Source organism: Myodes glareolus, chromosome 27 (genome assembly GCF_982192425.1).
Source record: "Myodes glareolus chromosome 27, mMyoGla1.1, whole genome shotgun sequence".
Taxonomy (NCBI): Eukaryota; Metazoa; Chordata; class Mammalia; order Rodentia; family Cricetidae; genus Myodes; species Myodes glareolus.
The window spans coordinates 43,570,723-43,590,322 of NC_142052.1; the positions used below are offsets into that span (position 1 = coordinate 43,570,723).

The window sequence follows — 19,600 nt, forward strand, 5'->3', positions numbered from 1 at the left end:
GGCCAGGGACAGTGGGGCAGCCTATACCAAGGACGGCTGACTGGCACCATGATGCCAACTAATGATTAACTTGCTGCGGAATGAGTCATTTCTCTCCGCTACGTGTAGTTTTCGCAGAACTCATACAATTGCGAGTTTTCGTCCTCCTTGCTTAAGGCTGGAGCCCGCTCTTTTGCGGAGGGCGCTTGATCGGCTCTCCTTCCCTGACCTCGCGTGATCAGGTTTTAAAGCCTGGCTTCTTGGAATTGCTGGGAAACGGTGGCCAAGCCGGGTGGGAACAGGAAGTGAGCGCACTCCCGGAGCCGCGGGCCCGGCGTGGAGCCTTCGAAAGCAAAAGTTAGCAGCTGCGCGGGCATCGCAGATCTTCTCCCCGAGCCGCTCGCCCGGGTCCCCGGAGCTGTGACTGACAGGCGAGCCTCGGAGCTGTGACTCTGCGTTCAGGTGAGTGCGGCTCTGCGGCCTCGTTCAGCTCCCACCAGCCGGCCACCGGCTGCTGCTCCCGTGGCGATCTCGCATGGCGCTTCCCGACGCACAGCCACCGAGGTTCCGCCCGCGCCGGCAGGACCCTCAGCGCCTCCCTCGGCCCATCTCCAGAGAACCTCAGACAACTTCTTAGGCTTACTTTCTTTTTAACTCGACTCTGGAACCTGGAGCTGAGTTAACCACGCGCTGACATTACTGTGTGGAGTCCTCCCTCCTCTGCTGCGTGTCCTCCCGCGTTTTATGCTCTTCCAACCCCTAAAAGACGCCGCCAAACTCCAGTACCTCCAAATTCTCTCTCCATTTCGCCCCTCCCTCAATCTGTTTCTCTCCCTCTCCTCTCTTTCCGTCTTCCTCCCCCACTTCCTTGAGCTTTTAAACTTCTGGTTTTCCTGCCGGTCACTGTTGTAACGACTTGAGCTTTAAGGTATTGGTAATTACCATATAATCATATTTCTATTTCTTAGTTTTCTTAACTTTATTTTTTTAAGGGAGTCCTCTACGTTCCTTCTGCTTGGTTAGCTCTCCGTTTCTTTCTTTAAAACATGATTTATTTCTACTTCTATTTTATGAGTGTTTTGCCTGCAAGTATGTATGTACACTTGGTGAGTGTGCGCATGCGTGTGGGGGTGGGGGGTGGGGTGGGCACAGATCCCCTGGAACTGGAGTTCACATAGTTTAAGCCACCGTGTGGATGCTGGGAACCAACCGAACACAGAGACTCTGCAGGAGTGGTAAGGGCTCTAAACTGCTGAGCCATCTCTCCAGTCCCAACAAATCTGTTTTTATGAATAGGGGAGTGATGCAATTAGGATGATGAACACTCTTGTTTCTTACGAATCCTCTTTAAACAGACGAAAGGGTTCGTATGTGGCTACAGAGGGGTTGCCAGTCACGGCTGCGTCTCTTCACCCAGGATGGAGAAGATGACCCCGTAACACCAGGTTGTGCAGCTGGTGTTTGATTCTGCCCAGTAATGGCACAATTAAAAAAAAATCAAACCCTGTTTGTGTTTTAATCCAGTCCAGGAAATAATATGACTTCTTCAGCAGCCTGTATAGTAAAGCCACTTTACCCTATTCGGCCTGCCATCTTTTTTTTTTTTTTTTTTTTTTTTTAAGCTTCCAACTTGAAAGTGGACATCTTCTTGCTTCATTCAGTATTTCCCAGGTTTCCTGACCCATTTAACTATGGCATCTGATGCTTTAGTGGGTTCGGTGCCCACAGGGAACTTCACGTGCATTTCTGCTTTTCAGAGTTTCTTTTCATTGGTGATATTTTCGGGCAGTTGTATGGTTCAGGTATTACCGTGAAAGCTGCAGTTGCTGTCCCTCAGGAAGCTCATGGTCTTGGACAGGAAATGCTCACAAAAGCGTGGGCCCAGAACTGGGGTAGGTAGAGGTTGTGTAGCAACCATACTAAGTCCTGGCGTGGATTAAGACCCAAACAGGATTTGGGTCTGTGGCTGTGGTCTTGCCCAGGTTCTTGGGCGGAATCACAAGCCAGGGAAGGTCCTGATATCATGGGGTTGCCCTAGCCCAGCCCTCCTGGACGCCGAGGCACTTTTGGACAGGCCATTCATCCTCTCTACTGCCAAATCTGGGCGCTTTCCTCTGATCGCTTCATCCTGTGGTGGGTAGCAGCAAGCGGTTTCAAAGTTCTTTCTCTTCTTTTAACACCAGAACCTATTTTAACCAATTCCCAGCAAGGAGCTTATGTGTTTGCTCATTGTTTGGTTCACACGCCCTTGGTGAGATTGCTGTAGGAAACCTTCGATTTTAAGAGTTCTTTAAGGAGCAGTGACTGGGAACTTTCGAACTGGGACCAAAGAGAAAGTCTGTGTTTGTAACAGAGTCCCCTGTGACAGATGTCCTTCAAAGCTCGGGACTTCAGGCCCATCCGAGGTGTTTCCAATAGTTACAGGGTGAAAACATTGTGGTCATATGGCTACAATGTAACCCAGAAACAGCTTTAAAACCCGGAAAAATAGGGGCCGGGCAGTGGTGGCACCACCTCGAATCCGAGCACGCGGGAGGCAGAGGCAGGTGGATCCCCGAGTTTGAGCCAGCCTGGTCTACAGAGAGAGTTCCAGGACAGCCAGGGCTACACAAAGAAACCCTGTCTCGAAAAACAAACAAACAAACAAACAAAATCTTGAAATATGGAAAGAAAGTATTCTTGTCCAATCCGTATTTCTCATTTCGACTAAAGAGATAAGGCTTTAGTGGTAAAATGATTATCCAGAGAGTTAACTCTTTCTGTCCCATACCCAGAGCCAAAAGCCCTGCCACCCCTCAGCCTTTGTCAGTTGATATAATTTTAGAAATTTATCCATTTTTTTTTTTAGATCCTAGAAGTGAGTAGAATCACAGCTTTTCAGGTATAGCCATGTTTTTTTTTTTTTGTAAATTTTTGTAAATTTCATCGTTATCAGTTGTAATGTCTCCCCTTTTTGCCTCTCACTTTATTAATCTGGGTTTTCTCTCTTTTGATTAGTAGGTCTTCTTTATCTTTTCTTAGTATCAACTTTGCTTCTTCAATTCTTTGTGAATCTCTTTTTGGTTTTGTTTCATTAATCTCTGCTCTGATCGTAATTATTTTTCCCATCTGTCTCAGCTACTATTCTGTTGCTGTGAAGAGACCCCATGAAAATATCTAACTGTGGGGCTGGCTTACAGCTTCAGAGGGGTTAGTTCATTATCATCACGGTGGGGAGCATGGCGGGCAGGCAGGCAGGCCATGGAGCAGCAGCTGAGAGTTCATATGATCCAGGCCAATGGAGAGTGAGAAACAGGGCTTACTGTGGGTTTTTGAAGCCTCAAAACTCACCCTGTGTTTCTCCCTTTTCTAATTCTTCTCAAACAGTTCCAGTTAACCAGGGACAAGCATTCAAACAAATAAACAAACAAAAAAATTGGCCCTGAGGGCCATTCTCATTCAAACCATCACACCTGGTCTGTTGCATTTCGGTTTAGCTTGTTCTGGTTTTTCTGAGGCCTTAAGGGGTCATTGCATTACTAGTTTGTGCATCTGATCTGTGACCTCAACGGAGCCACGAGCTGCGCTGGAATCACATGCAGGCCACAGGCAGTGGCAGCCTGTGCGGCTGTGTGGAGCTACTAACCTAAAGAGTTGCTTCCATTTTTAAGTTAATCTGTTGGGGCTGCCGTAACTCAGATGCTTTTTCTGTCTACTGATAAGAATGAGGTATGAAGTCACCCGTTTACAGTGTTGGAGTTAATTCATGACTTTACTCTCAGCAGAATTTGGTTTATTCATACATCAGTGTTTGGAACTACAATGTCCTCTTGATGGATTGTCTCTCAGTCCGTATGAGGTGACCCTCTCTACCTTCTGATTAGTTCTGGACTGATCTGATATTTGAGCAGTGGCACTGGCTTGTTTCTGAGACCCATTTGCTTGGACATCCTTTTCTGCCTGTTCCCCTTTAAGGCAGTGTTTGTTATCTTTGATGTTGTGGTTCTTTTTTTTTTTTTTTTGATGGCAACGAATAGATGGATCCTGGTTTTGGTTTGTTTGTTTGTTTGTTTGTTTGCTTTGATCCAATCTGCAGCTTGTGTCTTTCGGTTGTGATACAGGGACCACTAGTATTCAGAATTACTATCGAAATGTTCTGCTCAAGAACAACGTCCCACAGTTGCCAAATGAGACCTCGTGAAACTAAAAGACTTCTGCATAGTGAAGGATCTCTTAATTGGGCAAAGGGACAGCATACAGGGTGGGAGAAAAATCTTCACACACCGTTTATCTGGCAAAGCGTTAGTATCTAGACAATACAAAGAACTAAGAGAGTAGGCCAGGTGGTTGTGGCGCACGCCTTTAACCTCAGCTCTTGGAAGGCAGGCGCAGGCAGCTCTCTGTGAGTTCAAGGCCAGCCTGGTCTACAAAGCGAGTTCCAGGAAAACAGGGGCTATTACACAGAGAAACCTTGTCTCAAAAGATCAACAAAACAAAACAAGCAAAAAACGGAAAGAAAGCAAGGAACTAAAAATGTAAGCAATAAGAATTCAAATGACTCAATTAATAAGCGAGCCAATGAAATGAACAGGTGGGTTTTCAAAAGATGAAATGAAGGCCCAGGAGGTTGGTAGAGGGTGCAGAGGCACTCGGCAATGAGCCAGACGGTCTTAGTTCCTTCCCTAGAACACACACGATGGAAGAGGGCCGACTCCCGAAAGAAGTTGTCTTCTCACTTCTACAAGCAGCAAGAATGTCCCTCACTCTCAAATAAATAAATGAGTAAGTCGTTAAATTAAAAAAAAACTCACAAATAGCTAAAAGCAATGAAACAATTTCTCCATTTCATTAGCCATCAGAGAACTGTGAATTACAGTACATTGAGATTCCATTTTGTCTCCGTCAAGATAGCAGTCATTAAGATAAAAAATGACCACGGACGCTTGGAAGAAATTAGACAGAAGGGACCCGGAGACCCTGCTGATGGGGATGCAAGCTGGGCTAGCCTCTGGAAAGTCAATGCGGAGGTTGTTCTAAAACCTTAACAATAGATCTTCCATGTGACCCAGCTGTGTTTATGCTCAGGATTCTAAGTCAACATATCACGAAGACACTTGTACATTCATAGTTATTCACATAGCTAAATTATGGAACCAACCCGACCATTAAAAACAGAGGAATGGATGAGAAAAATGTGACATTTTATATACACATGTAGTAGGAGTCTGTTTGTTTGTTCCTGGATGCTCAGCCCCAAAATAATCACAAACCATATTATTTGCAATACCATTTGGCCAATAGCTTAAGCGTATTTCTGGCTAAGTCTTATATCTTAATTTAACCCATCTCTATAAATCTGTATATCGCCACGTGACTGGCTTACTGGGTAAAGTTCCAGTGTCTGTTTCCAGTGGGGCTACATGGCTTCTCCTGACTTCACCTTCTTTCTCCCAGCATTCAGTTTAGTTTTCCCCGCCTAGCTCTACTCTTTTGCCCTATCACAGGCCAACACAGTTTCTTTATTAACCAATAGTATTCACAGAATACAGAGGGGAATCCCACCTCCCCTATTCTGTCTAAATAAAAAGGAAGGTTTTAACTTTAACATGGTAAAATTACATATAGCAAAACAGGTATCAATCAAGAATTACAGTTATGATATTTTTTCTACTTTATCTTTTATCATAACTAAGGAAAACTATATCTATTTTTCAACTCCATCAAAGACTCCAGAAGGCTATGATATTACCTAAGTAAACAAGAAGTGCAGTGTAAATAACTTCCAAAACTCTAGAATTGACAGAGATATCTCACTGCCTGGACAGTCACCCAAGGTTCTTCTGTACCATTGGGGCATCCATCTTTGGCCTACAGGCCCATAGTATCCAGCAGACTTTTCCACAAAGCAGGAAATTTCAGATACAGTTCTGCCTATATTGGCAGTTTGTCAGTAACTTTCTTCTATGTCCTAAAGAATGTCTAGCAGACTCTTTCATGAATCAGGGACCCCAGAAGATCATCTCATCTTTAGGCAAGTTTAGTGGTCATTTCTCTGTGGGACCTGCATGTCCAGTTCATCAAGCAGTCCAGGCAAGAGCAGTTCCTTGTCCGAATGGCTAACAAACTCCATAAGGAGCCTCTTTGATGCCCATCATCCTCGTGAAATAGATTGGTGCTGCCAGGAGCAGATGTGTCTCATTGTCATGAAAAGCCCTAAGTTCTTAAAACATTTTAAATGTCATATTCTGAAGGTCCCTGAAAGATTTGAAGAATGCCTATCTAACTGAAATATATCTCTATATATCTAGAAAACCTAACATGACTACAAGCTTGACTATTTTAGATGATTATCTAAATTATACATTACATTTTTAAATGAGCTGCACAGATACAATACCTTAATCAAGAGCAGAAATAGGCATATAACAAAATTGACTTTAAATTTGTATCATTAAACCAAGATCCATACCAATGCAACGTGTTCATCTCTATATCATGCATACACACACACATACACACACACACACACACACACACACGGGAATTTTCAACCATAAAGAACAGAGTACTTAATTACTTATTTAGATATTTAAAATATTGCAATAAAAGAATAAAATTCCGCTGGGCAGTGGTGGCACACTCCTTTAATCCCAATACTTGGGAGGCAGAGGCAGGTGGATCCAGCCTGGTCTACAGATCAAGTTCCAGGACAGCCAGGGCTACACAGAGAAACCCTGTCTCCAAAAACAAAACCAAACAAACAAAAAGCTATATTAATTGCAGGAAAATGGACAAAAACGGAGATAATCATCCTTAGTCAACTGAGCCAATCTCGGAAAGACAGATGTCATCAGCGTTTACATTTGTGGTCCGTGGCTTTTATTTAGTCACATAAACTCATGAATTTGACATGAAAAGTAGAAGTGAAACTTTCTTGAGACTGTCGAGGCGGCAGAGGGACTGGCAGGAAAGTGAACAGTGAGTAAGGGAGTATGCTCAGCCTACAATGTATCCATACACACACTTCGAACAATCTTAACCCAGGCCAGCCCTCTTCCTCCCGCCTCCTGTCTACGCCCTGCCAGGAGAGCAGGAAGTACAAACCGCCCTACCCTCCAGCTCTTGGTTGCCCTCTGCCTGCCACAGACCCAGAGAAGCTGCTTGGGAGCCAGGGGCCTTCGCCGGACCTCGGTGGGTTTGTTTCTGGTAAGGTCAGCTGGGCTTTTAAGAGGAAGGATCTTGATACTAAAACTTTCTAGGCTTCTGGGTGTGGGATCTGGAGGCCCTATGGCTGTATAGGGATTCAGGGTTTCAGTACTGAAAGGGAAGCCGGGAGCTTTATCTGTGTGGGTAGCTGCCCTCCATCTTCTGTCCCCCCATCCCCTGGATGGATGTGCTTCTGGGTATTTCTTGAATGTACCTTAAATACAGCCATCTATTTGAAGCCTCCCCCTTAAACGGAAGCCAAAATTTAAATTTCAACAGACTTGGCTACTCCACCTCCTTCCTGATCTACTTACTGCCCCCGAAACTACACATCTTCTGATACACTCATGTACACCCCCAAACACGAACACAGTCTTAGCGATTTGACTGTGTCTATGATCTGCAGTACTGAGAACTGAGTCCAGAACCTTACACATGCTGGGCACGCATTTTACCGCCCTGAGCTACATAGCCAGCCTGCCCTTCCTATTAAAAATGAAACAGAGCCGTCCAGAGAATGAAACAATAAGGAAGCACAGATTAAAAACTCGGAAATCTGTACCAGTGGCGAGGTTAGGGCGAGGTTAATCAAGCGTCTTACAAGGGAAGTTATGAGTTACATTCAATTAGAAAATGATGGGGCTGGCTATACATTTTTTATTGAGGTTTGAGTGCCTTTGTGGGCTGTTTCGAACACCTGCCTGCTGGGGCTTGTTGATTGTGTGTGGTGATCATTAGGATCTTTAGGGGAGGGAGAGCCTAGTTAGAGCCCCCACTCCCTTTCTGGGAGCAGCCTTGCCTGGAGGCAGAGGCGGCACTAACAGTTAGACTTGGCTTGAGAGAGAGACTTTGGATGACATGTAAACTTTTATCCCTGGAAAGTTCTAGCAAGTTTCATTTCATGTCCCCCACCCCAACCCTGTCTTGGAGGTAGTTCTCTAAACCACCGGAGAAGGGGTTCAAGGATTGCAGTCAACAGGCATGTGAGGCTTTGGCAGAGAGCCGCGGAGAGCCCTCGCTCTAACACAGTCTGGTGTTTGCTAAACTTTTAATATTTCTGGAAATACCGATTATTTGAAAATGTGATTATTTGTCTTTGTTGCATCCAATAGTATTTAGAATAAGATAGCATGTTTTCTATGAGTATGTGTGCATGTTTGTGGATATGCTTATGTGTGTGTGTGTTTGTGGGTGTGCATGTGTGTGTTCTTCATATGTTATCTATCTTGGTCTTTGCTGGCTTGAAACTCACCAAGCAGCCGGAATAGGCTGGCTGGTGTTATGAAAATTTCAAATTTTTAAGGTGTGTGCTGTTGAAGCCCTTGAGTGACACGTGAATCTGCATCCACATCTGGTGAGGTCCACATCTGGCGAGGTCCACATCTGGTGAGGTGATCCAGTTGTGACCTAGTGCGATCGTAAAATGAAGACTGTGGCAATCCTCTTCAGAGGCTGCTAGTAAAATGTGTCAAATGTGTGCTGCTAGGGATGCTTCTGAACACATACATGTCTTAATGCATTTGCTTACATTTAAATATTGTCAGTCACGCATATGTAAACATTAAATGTTCTTATATATTATATAGTGCAAATATATGTGTTGGGATTATTTGACAGCAGTAATAGAATATACACATGATGTGACAAACTCTTCAGATTTACTTATTGCCCACATAGTTAAGCATTTCAGTATAAAATGTGAATACATTTCAGTATAAAATGCCCAATGTAGCCAGAGAATTAATTCAAAATGACAAGATTGAAAAGATTTTAATTTTATTTTTATTCTTTTCTACCCTTCCTCTGTGAGGTGTTTTCAGGAGCAGAAGAACATAGCAAAAAGCATTATTTAAAAAATAGTAACAATGTTAATTTTCCATGAGTTCAGGCTACCAGTCTAGGTTCAATAAAGCAAGACCACAGTGTGGTCCCTCTTCTTACAGAGGAGGCAGACTAACAGGTTTTTATGCTCTCTCTCTCTCTCTCTCTCTCTCTCTCTCTCTCTCTCTTTCTCTCTCTCTTTCTCTCTTTCTGGTGTTTCAGACAGGGTTTCTCTGTGTAGCCCTGGCTGTCCTGGAACTTGTTCTGTAGACCAGGCTGGCCTCAAACTCACAGAGATCCGCCTGCCTCTGCCTCCCAAGTGCTGGGGTTAAAGGCATGCGCCACCACCGCCCGGCTCATGGTCTCTTAAATTATGTGAAACTGATTGCCTTTTGGGTACCATGACTAGAGAAACATGTGACCTTAACAAAAATAGTCAAACAGGACTGAATGCCATGTACCATGGAGTGCCCTGGGAAGCTTTGATGCCTGTTAACCGTTAAGCTTGATGGGAAAACTCCGTCAGAAGTCTCGTTATGTTGTTGCAAAGGTGATGAGATCGGTGAGCTGTGACCGGCACAGGGGCCAGGTACCAGTCACATGACATCCAGCTCACTGTCATCCTGGCCTCAGATCCTAACGGGCGGGCCGTTTCATTCTGTTTTTCTGTCAGGAAATGCTGTTAAAAGGCCATGAGTGTGGGAAGGGACTTGTAAGGAAGAGGGAGGGAGATGGGGTGAGAGGAAGATAAGAGAGGGTGGGGGTGTTGAGGGTAAACATAGATACATATAGGAAATGGTCAAAGAATGAGCTTAACCGATTAAAACAATTAAAATAGAAAAAAATACTGTTAAATATGTGATACCTGAAAAGGCTGATTAATATAATTTCGTGATCTTGTAGTATTACTTATAGGGAAATATTCTAAGGAAGTAGGGGTGTATTCAGGAATTTTCACTTTCATATCTGCCTAAATTGAATAAGGCTGGGGCTTGAGAGGCAACTCAGCGGTTCACAACACTGGATGCCCAGAGGACCCAGGTTCAATTCCCAGCACCCACATATCAGCTCACAACTGTCTTTAACTCCCAGATCTGACACCCTCACACAGACAGACATGCAGGGAAAACACCAAATGCACGTAAATTAAAAATAAATTATTTAAAAATTAATAATAAAAATTAATTATGTGGATTATGCTTATATGGTAGCTACCTTATGGATATTAAAATCTGTGCTATAAAGAAAAAAGATATCAGAATGTACTTTCAATATTATTAATGGGAAAATAAGTATGAATAAAAAATTTTGGTAGAAGACAGGCAGGGGTGGCGCACACCTTTTAATAAGCACTTGGCAGGCAGAGTCAGGTGGATCTCTGTGATTTTGAGACCAGCCTGGTCTACAGAGCGAGTTTCAAGATAGCCAAGACTACACAGAGAAACCCTGTCTCAAAAGAACCAATATATATTTATTATTATAATATTTATATATTAATATTATATATTTATTATTTTCTACCAAATACATATATAGAAGTAAAAGATTACTAGATGTTTATCTTTGGTTTGTGTAATTAAGAGTAATTTTAATCATTTCTTTTTCTTCATATTTTTCTAAAACAAATAATTATTTTCATCAGAAAAATTAAAAAGAAAAAGAAGGAAGTCTTGCCTCTTGTGGAGTTTTCCCTTTTAAGTGGGGTTTTAACAGAGAGTAAACTTCTTTTTTTTTTTTTTTTTTTTTTTTTTTTTCTCGAGACAGGGTTTCTCTGTGTAACTTTGGAGCCTGTCCTGGAACTGGCTGTGTAGACCAGGCTGGCTTCGAACTCACAGAGATCCACCTGTCCCTGTCCCCGGAGTGCTGGGATTAAAGGCCTGCACCACCACTGCCTGGAAAGATTAAACTTCTTCAAAATGTTAAGGATGTTTGGTCTAATGCCAATAAATACAGCTGGCCCTAAGTTAGGGTCTTTAAACAGAGGTTTAACTTAGGTTCAGGTACATTCAGAAGCGCTAATAAGGGGTCTGGTAAACTACAAGCCGCCAAAGGGCAGAAATGTAACAGAAGGCCACGCTCACTGTCATTCCCTTCTCTGTCCTTCCATGCCCACGACCACGATTCCACTCTCCTTAGGCAACACAGACGCTGCTTTGTGTGCGGACCAGGGCCCTCTGGGAACCCACAGGTATCCACGTCCACGTGAGTGGAACCACCAATGCGCTCCAAAGCTCACACATAGCCGGGCATGGTTTTCCCGTCATTTTCAAGAGCGGAGCTCCACCTGTGTGAATGGCCGCGAACCCTGATTGACTGCGGTTTATGTTCTGTTGTTCAGCAAGACCACCGTGCGTTTCTTGTACGAGTTTTGGCTTTGAGGTCATTTACGTTTACGTATGAAAAGACCCCTCGAAGTTAATGTGGGGTCAGGCGGCATTCTACAGTGTTGATGGTGACATTACCCAACTACGTGTTTTAATTTCCACCCCCATCACGTGGCCAGTTCGATGGTTGAAAACTGGCCTCTCATTATGCTTGCGGTTTACTTTTCTGTAAGAGAAGGTTGAGCATTTTTTTTTTCTCCGAAGAGTGAAAAACTGTTGGTCTTTCTCATCCTTTCCCACTTCCCCAGATAAAGTTTTTCCGTACAATGGTCTTAGCTGTACTGAAACTTACTTCTTTGAAGAACAACATTCAAGGGCTGGTGCTGCTTCCTGCCCTGGACTACAGCCTTTAAGACATGAACACACCCAGGCAGCATTTCTCTCTGTTTTCATGTTCTCTCTACTTCTCCCTCCCTTCACCTCCCCTTCCGTGTTTTGCAAGGCTGAATCTCACACTATAGTAGCTGTAGTAGTTAAGGATAGCCTGATATTTACCGTGCTCCCCAGATGGCCTCAAACTATGGTAATTCTCCTGCCTCTGTCTCTTGACAGCTGAATTGTATGGACAAACCACCACGCTTTAAAAAATAATATCTGCATATATCACCCTGAACAGCCATAGAAAAGAAGGGCGCATTCCTGTTCTCACTCCTTCATCCCCACCCTGGTCCTTCAGGCCACACAGGGGACAATATTTATCACGAGGTGGGTACATCTGCTTGAGAACGTCCCTAACTTCCCTTTTAGTTTTTATAGAATATCTCTGAAAAATCTACTGCATTGTTTGAATATTATTGAAAAGCAGATGTATTTTTTTTTGCTTTATTGTAATTTGTTTTTCACTTTTATCAACACATCTTGGATGCTGTTTCAGGAGATGGGATGTAGTGCTAAGGGCCACGTGCTGTGTGGTCAAGTCTGGCAGGTCCGCCATTGGAGTGCCTTGAGTTGTTCAAGGCTGCATTCCACAAATGCACTTAGTTGAACATGCGTGTTTCTATAGAGAGGGAATTATTTTTGTAGATTTATTTTATTTTATGTGTGTGCGTGTGTGTGCATGTGCATGCATGTGTGCGCGTGTGTGCGTGCGTGTGTGTACGTGTGTGTATGTGTGTATGAGTGGAGGTGCCTATGGAAACTAGAAGAAGGTGTCAGATCCCTGGAGCTGGAGTTATAGGTAGTTGTGAGCCACCTGGTATGCGTGCTGGGAAGTGAACCCACTTTTGAAGGGCTTCAAGTGCTTTTAACTGCTGAGCCATCTCTCTGGTCCCATTAGGAAATTCTTAGTTAAAAAATGGAATTATTAGCTTGTTCCTTTGTGTGCCCAGCAGTTCTGGTTTGTTGTACTTTGAACACGTAACTGTTAAGTGCTGGCCGGGTTTAAAATGCCATTCTTCTTCTTCTTTTTTTTTTTTTTTGTTTGTTTGTTTGTTTTTTCGAGACAGGGTTTCTCTGTAGCTTTGGAGCCTGTCCTGGAACTAGCTCTTGTAGACCAGGCTGGTCTCAAACTCACAAAGATCTGCCTGTCTCTGCCTCCCGAGTGCTGGGATTAAAGGCGTGTGCCACCACTGCCCGGCATAAAATGCCACACACGTGTGCGCGCGCATGCACACACACACACACACAACACACACACACACACACACCACCACCACCACTACCAACAACAACAACAGCAAACAAAACACAAAATAGAACAAAGACTCCCAGTACACTCATGTCTCCATGCCTGTTTATTTTTTCAATATTTTTTTAGTTTATTTTATGGTATGAGTGGGTTTTTTTCTTTTTTCTTTTCTTTTTTTTTTTTTGCTTGCATGTATGTATGTCTTGGCACCCCATGCATGCCTGGTGCCCACAGAGGCCAGAAGACGAGGTCAGAACCTCTGAAACTAAAGTTACAGTTCTGAGCAGCCATGTGGGTCCAGTCTTCTGAAAGAGCAGCCATCTCTCCAGCCCCTTAAAATGTTTTGCCCAGGTAAAAGAATTTTCATGATAATCCATCAGTTATGCAGTGGAAAGATCCAGGGTCAAAATACACTGGGAATCAAACGCAAAGCAGATTCTTTTCAAGATGTTGACTGTGTCTTCTAAATCAAGAAAACTTGTTTAAATGATGATCGAATCTCGAGCTCACAAAAGACAAAGGAACTTTTGCTGTATAACTCCGATTGTCACAATCTATTAAGAAAAGAATGAGAGAGCCCCTGCTAGATGGCTCAGCCAGTAAAAGTGCCCGCTGTGTGAGGCGGGCAACCTGAGCTCTATCCCCAGAACCCGTGCAAAGGTGGAAGGAGAGAGCAAACCCCACAGAGCTGTTCTCTGACTTTCACACGCTGGCTTTGGCACACACTCGCCTACACTCACAGTGCACACAATAATAATGGATTCAGTTTAACTTCCAAAAGGATAACTGGGCAGTGGTGATGCATGCTTCCCAAGGAAGAGTGGCCAGTGGCAGAGCCAGGCTTTGATCAAGGTGGAGCTGTGTTCCTAGCCACGATACTTGTTGTCCTTCTGTAGAGTCAGCAATCCATTCGAGACTCTGGGTGCTTTGCTGAAGTCTGTGTCTGTCCAGTTTGCCTCCACATCTTGCATCCACCTTTCCTTCAAGAACTGCTTTTCCAACCCCCTCCCCAAAAGTCTCTTGCCTGCAGGAATCCCTATTCCCAAGACTGTTACCACACCAAGTCGAGATGGTCTGACCAGTGTCTCTCTGTAGCTCCACCTCCCTACGCGAAAGCTCCTGAGAAGTAGAAACCTCTTTGTTTCCCATTATCCTCTACGTCTTCCCTCTAAAATGCCCAGAACAGAGTAGATACAACCCGTATTTGCCAAGAAAGCAGCTGGGAGCGGGCACTCGAGTTCCTCACTTGATCGCGGTATATCATGTGTTGGCCCAGGTCCCCACCCTCCTACCTCGCGAAAGGAATGGATTTCAGCAGCTGCCTTTACAATATCTCCGAACAGCTGGGCAGTAATGAAGTGGCCGCCCTCAAGTTTCTGTGTTTGGACTACATACCACCGAAGAAGCAGGAGCCCATCAACGATGCCCTGATGCTATTCCAGGGGCTGCAGGAGAAGGAAATGTTGGAGGAAGGCAATCTGTCCTTCCTGAAGGAGCTGCTTTTCCTCATCTGTCGGTGGGACCTGCTGACCCACGTCCTAAACAGCAGTAAGGAGGAGATGAAGAAAGAGTTGTATGATCTAGACAAAGCTCAGGTTTCTGCCTACAGGTGAGTAGAAATTCTTTTTTCTCTCCTCTCTCTGTATATGGGTGTGTTGAGGGGTCTGGGAAGCACGGGCTGAAGGGACCTGACTCTGCAGATGTTACTGCTGGGGTTCATATTGTGAAGTGACTCATGAGACCCTGGGTTCAATGAAGTCATTTAGGGGCTAGATAGATAATTTGGAGAAAAATGCTGAAGCCATAAAATCATTTATTTTTCATGCAGCATGACAGAAAAAAAGGAGTGCTGGGGAGGAGAAGGGATTTGGCTGCAGAAGGATAAGACAGGCAAAGCATATGTCAGGGCATATGGTCAAAGCCCTATGTCAGGGCATATGATCAAAGCCCTATGTGAGGTCATATGGTCAAAGCCCTATGTCAGGGCATATGGTCAAAGCCCTATGTCAGGGAATATGGTCAAAGCCCTATATGAGTGAATATAGTCAAAGCCCTATCTGAGGGGATATGGTCAAAGCTCTATATGTTAGCTACTTTCCTATTGCTGTGGGGAGACTGAATCACCTGGGATAGTTGTCTTTATACGTGTCTGGTCCTTTTTTTTCTGAACACACAAACTTTTAAAGGTAGCATACATACCTATATTAACACAGGCATAGAATGTTTGGTGTGCACAAATCAGCGAAAGACGATTCTCCCATCTATATTTGAGTAGGTAAAAGACATCTGCCAACTCTATAAGTCCCTCTGGACTACATAAAAATTGTAATATAAATCTCTACGTATGCTATATGAAGGGATGGCATGTTAAGAAATCATAAGGACTTTGTAGCTAAGATGTGCCATATCGCATCCAGTCTCAGAGCAATTCCATAAAGGACCAGCACATATATCATCCGTCCTGTAGCATTTTTTGGTTTCTTCCTTTATGTCTGTAGTTAAGATTTTCAGGAAGTCTTCCTTGGTAAAATCTGACCTTTATCTGTGCAAACAAAGGCATAACCTCTCCCCCAACACAGTACATTTCCTAACTTCCATTCTAAAGTACAAATATTCTTAAAATATATAGGCTGGTTTAATTCAGCAGTTTTCATAACCCAGTGTCTCTTAGCAGCTATTGTTTTTTGCTCATTAGCATTTGAAAAAAATTCAAGTTAACAAAGCACCATATAGGATCCAAATGTTCTCTGTTATAATAGTCCCCATCCTTGTGTGAGTTATTCAGGATCCAAATGTTCTCTGTTATAATAGTACCCATCCTTATGTGAGTTATTCTTTTTATATTACTTTACTCTTTTTTAAAAAAAAAAAACTATTTTTTCTAAGACTGTCCATACCATTTTCTTTTCTTTCTTTGGCATCTAAGCACATTTTAAAGACTACTCTTACCTGTTCAGAGATTTTTCTTGGCCTGGACCTGGCAAACGTGTGTGCATTTGTGTGTGTGCATGTGTGTGTGTGCGTGTGTGTGTGTGTGTGTGTGTGTGTGTGTGTGTATCTGCTGTTTCTCTGACCACGTGAGACAAACCTTAACCTGCTAGGCTACCTGTGATGGGGCTCTGCTTAGCACATGGTGCTGGCAGCTGACTCCGTCCCATTTGGGTCGAAGGGAGCCAAGCCTCATGCCTGCGGGCCCCCACCTGGAGCCAGCTTTGGTAAGTTTCTGAGCCTGCGCTGTGGCTGTTGTTTCTATCTAGTGTCCCATCCTATCGAGTAGGGTTCAGGTTCTCAGCTGCATTGCAGGACTTCTTAAAGGAACTGTGCCTCTGTACCCCTCAGGCCTCTGCTCTGCACGAGAAACTGCCATTATGGGCAAGCTGTGACTGGCTCCATGTTCAGAACTTTTCCCAGCTTTCTCAGGCCCTATGTGTATTTGTGCGCCATGTGTGGAGCACCAAATGTAGTTGGTCTTTTTCATCAGGGCTTTTTTTTTTTTTGACCACTAGTCCCCAAATAATGATACAAAGACGTATTATTAATTATGAAAGCTTGACTTTAGCTTAGGCTTGTTCCCAGTTAGCTCTTAAATAACTTAAGTTAACGTGTTTTTATTAATCTACATATTGTCACGTGGTTTACCTCCTCTCCGCGTCTGGCTAGCATCTCCTGCAAGCCTAGATTCGTCCTGAGTTCCTCTCTCCCCAGAGGGCCCACCTCTTCTCCCCTGCCTAACTATTGATCATTCAGCTCTTTATCAAACCAATCAGTTGCCTTAGGCAGGGGAGGTCAAACATAGACAAGTCCTCCTGCCGTGTAGACAAATACCCTGCCACAGAAGAGTGCATTTTAGAATACAGTTGCGGAGGGGAAATAATGGCAGCAGTAACATGGTAACAAGCTGGCACGGTGTCGGGAGCAGGAAGCTGAGAATTCACATCCCCCATCCGCAGGAAACAGGAAGTGAAAAATGCAAGTGGGTCAAGGCTAGTCTACATTCTAAAAGTTCCACAACCTGTCCAGACTGCCTGGGGACCGAGGGTTCGAGTACAGAAGCCTATGAAGGATAGTTTCCATTCAAACCTCCACAAGTCACTGATACCCACAATTCAATCTGTTACAATGTTACATCAGATGCAAAACATGTGTATAAATGTGTGACTACTTACCGAGTTATTAACTTTGCCAACAATGTGGCAAACAATGTGGCATCCTAAGAGCGCCTTGGTCTACTTCAGGAAAGGGACCACCCCACACTGTCCCTGGGCTGGGCGGGGGTGGGGGTGGAGGGGTGGGGGTGGGAATGGAGAACTCTGGAGGTGTGCTCACTTTCAGCTGCGTTTTCTCACCCGCTGAAATAAGCCGTGAATACCTGACCCCTTCCCTGTACCTCACAATGAATTCTCCTCCTCAGCAACGTAAGAACTGAGACGACCACCCTGGTCTTACTAAGAAGGGCAGATTCACTCGTCCGTGACACTCTCATCTTAGTGGCATCACTTTCTGACACCCACCACATGTGTCCACTCTGTCCACGGTTAGGGCCTCAGTCACGGCTTCCCACACTAGCCATCCCCCACCCACCTGCTTGTGCATACATGGAGAACCCTTCCACGGCTTTGCTACTCAGATGACAGGGTTCTCCCATGACGCCTGGCCCTACAGACCCTACTGAACCTCACCTTCCACTGTCTTAGGAGGACAGGCCATGTGTATTAGTTCTGTTTCTTGGTTCCGTGACAGAAGTCATGTAAAGGAAGGAGTGTTTATTTTGGTTTATAATCGGAGGGTGTGGCCAGTCATGATGAAGCCGAGGCGTCAGGAGCTGGGATAGCTGGCTGGTCACACATCCGCAGTCAGGAGGCAGAGAGAGAGACAAAAAGCAGGTGCCCAGCTCATTTTCCTCTTTATGCTGTCAGGGACTACGGCCCACGTAGGATGCCAGGCTTTTTCCAATCCAACCCCCCTTCCAGACCAGCCCAGAGACCTATCTTCTCAGTAATTCTTGATCCCTTTGGCATTGGGAACTCCACTTCTCCCCACCCTAGGGAGAGTAGGCAACTGTGAGCTCCACAGAGTCACGGGGTTATGGGTCAGTGGCTCGGTTTTTTAAAGCAGAAGCGCTTTGTCCCCTTCTCCTTTTCCATGCGCCTTGTGCTCAGCTGTCCTTGAAGCGAGTTTTAGTTCTTCTCTTAGCACTGCTAATGAAGCCTTAGCCTTCCTTCCTCAGTAACCTTGGCATGGGAGAGCCTCACAGCCAGCGTTGGCAGCAACTCTTTCCTTGTCCTGTGGCTTCCTACTTCAGGCATGACCACGCTGACGTTGACACCGGGTGTATTGTTTTCCTAGGGCCATCATCATCAAGTATCACACGCTACTTAGCCTGGTGTGGTTGGTGGTGCATACCTTTTATCCTTGCACTTGGGACACAGAGGTAGGCAGATGGATCTTTGAGTTTGAGGCCAGTCTGGTCTACGGAGAGAGTTCTAGTACACTCTAGTAGACAAACCCTGTATTGTAAAATAAAAATAAAAATAAATCAGGCTTTTTAGGACACCAGACATTGGGTCAGACCCCACTCTCCTCCATCATAATCATAACCTAAGTTAGGTTACCTCCTTACAGTCTAGGTATACAGTGACTTTTGAGGGGACTACTGTACATGAGTCAACCAGGAATACTGTAGTGCTTGAGTTTACTAGACTTATGATCTTTATAAGGAGTTTATAATGAATATTAAGGCACCTATTCATCATAAGAAATGATGGCCCCAGAACTAGGAAAGTCAGGGTGTGTGTGTGTGTGTGTGTCCTCAGCTTGTGCTACCATCTCGGGCTCTTAAAAGTTCCCGCCTTTTGAACTAGACTGAAACAAACCACACCGCCAACAGTGTTTGTTACCCTGCTGGTACAGTGTCTTAAGTCCCCTGACCAGGACAGGAACTGCCAAATACCTAAACTCTTTGATTGCACACTGAAGGATCAGCAAAGGGTTACCGCTGAATGGTTGTTGGCCATTGTCTCAAATGAGCCAAGAGAATGAAAATATGCGTGTGTGGTACCCCCACCATAGAATGCTCTAGGTGTTCTCTTTTCATATTTTAACTTCTGCCTCCACAGCGTCTGACAAACTATTCCAGTGTGTTACTAATAACACTAATGAAGCCTGTGGGTCTCAGTAATGAGGAAGATAAGAGACTGTTGAGTGATGAAACTTTTCCTGGGGAGATACAGCACACACATCTGCTCGCCCTAAATAGAACATACCAAAATACGGGTACTGCCAAAGTCCAGCTTGGTGAACCAATGAGTTTTATTGGGGTTCCTTATAGGAATGTGGGTGGGGGGGGCTACTTACAGGCGCAGAAATGATGCAAAGACAGCTGTATCACCAAAGCCCACCCCAGCATGGGTGACAGCCCACAGAGCTGGGAACCTGGAGCTTATGGAACACCCAGCCAGCAGGCAGCTCAACAGGCTGGACCCTGTCCTTCCCAGGTGCCTCGGCTGTTCTAATCCTTCCAGGGCGGTTGAGCTGGTTTCTGTTTATTCCCTGAAGCTGCTCTGGTCTCCAAGTCTTTGCAGTTAAGCTTCCTTCAGTTTGAGAG

General features: G+C 44.6%; 1 protein-coding gene across 4 annotated transcripts in view; it reads left to right on the forward strand.

The window, feature by feature from the left end:
- The window catches only part of Casp8 (caspase 8), a 32,513-nt gene continuing 12,913 nt past the window's right edge, over positions 1-19,600 (forward strand). Inside the window, exons 1-2 of one of the 4 annotated variants that reach the window (XM_048428785.3) lie at positions 1-441; positions 14,273-14,605. In XM_048428785.3, the coding sequence (XP_048284742.3) occupies positions 14,301-14,605 (305 nt within the window). In that variant the 5' untranslated portion in view covers positions 1-441; positions 14,273-14,300. Of the gene's footprint in view, positions 442-7,020; positions 7,165-11,921; positions 12,075-14,272; positions 14,606-19,600 lie in introns of those variants that run through there. The other 3 variants (XM_048428788.3, XM_048428786.3, XM_085684277.2) reach the window with 3 other exon arrangements.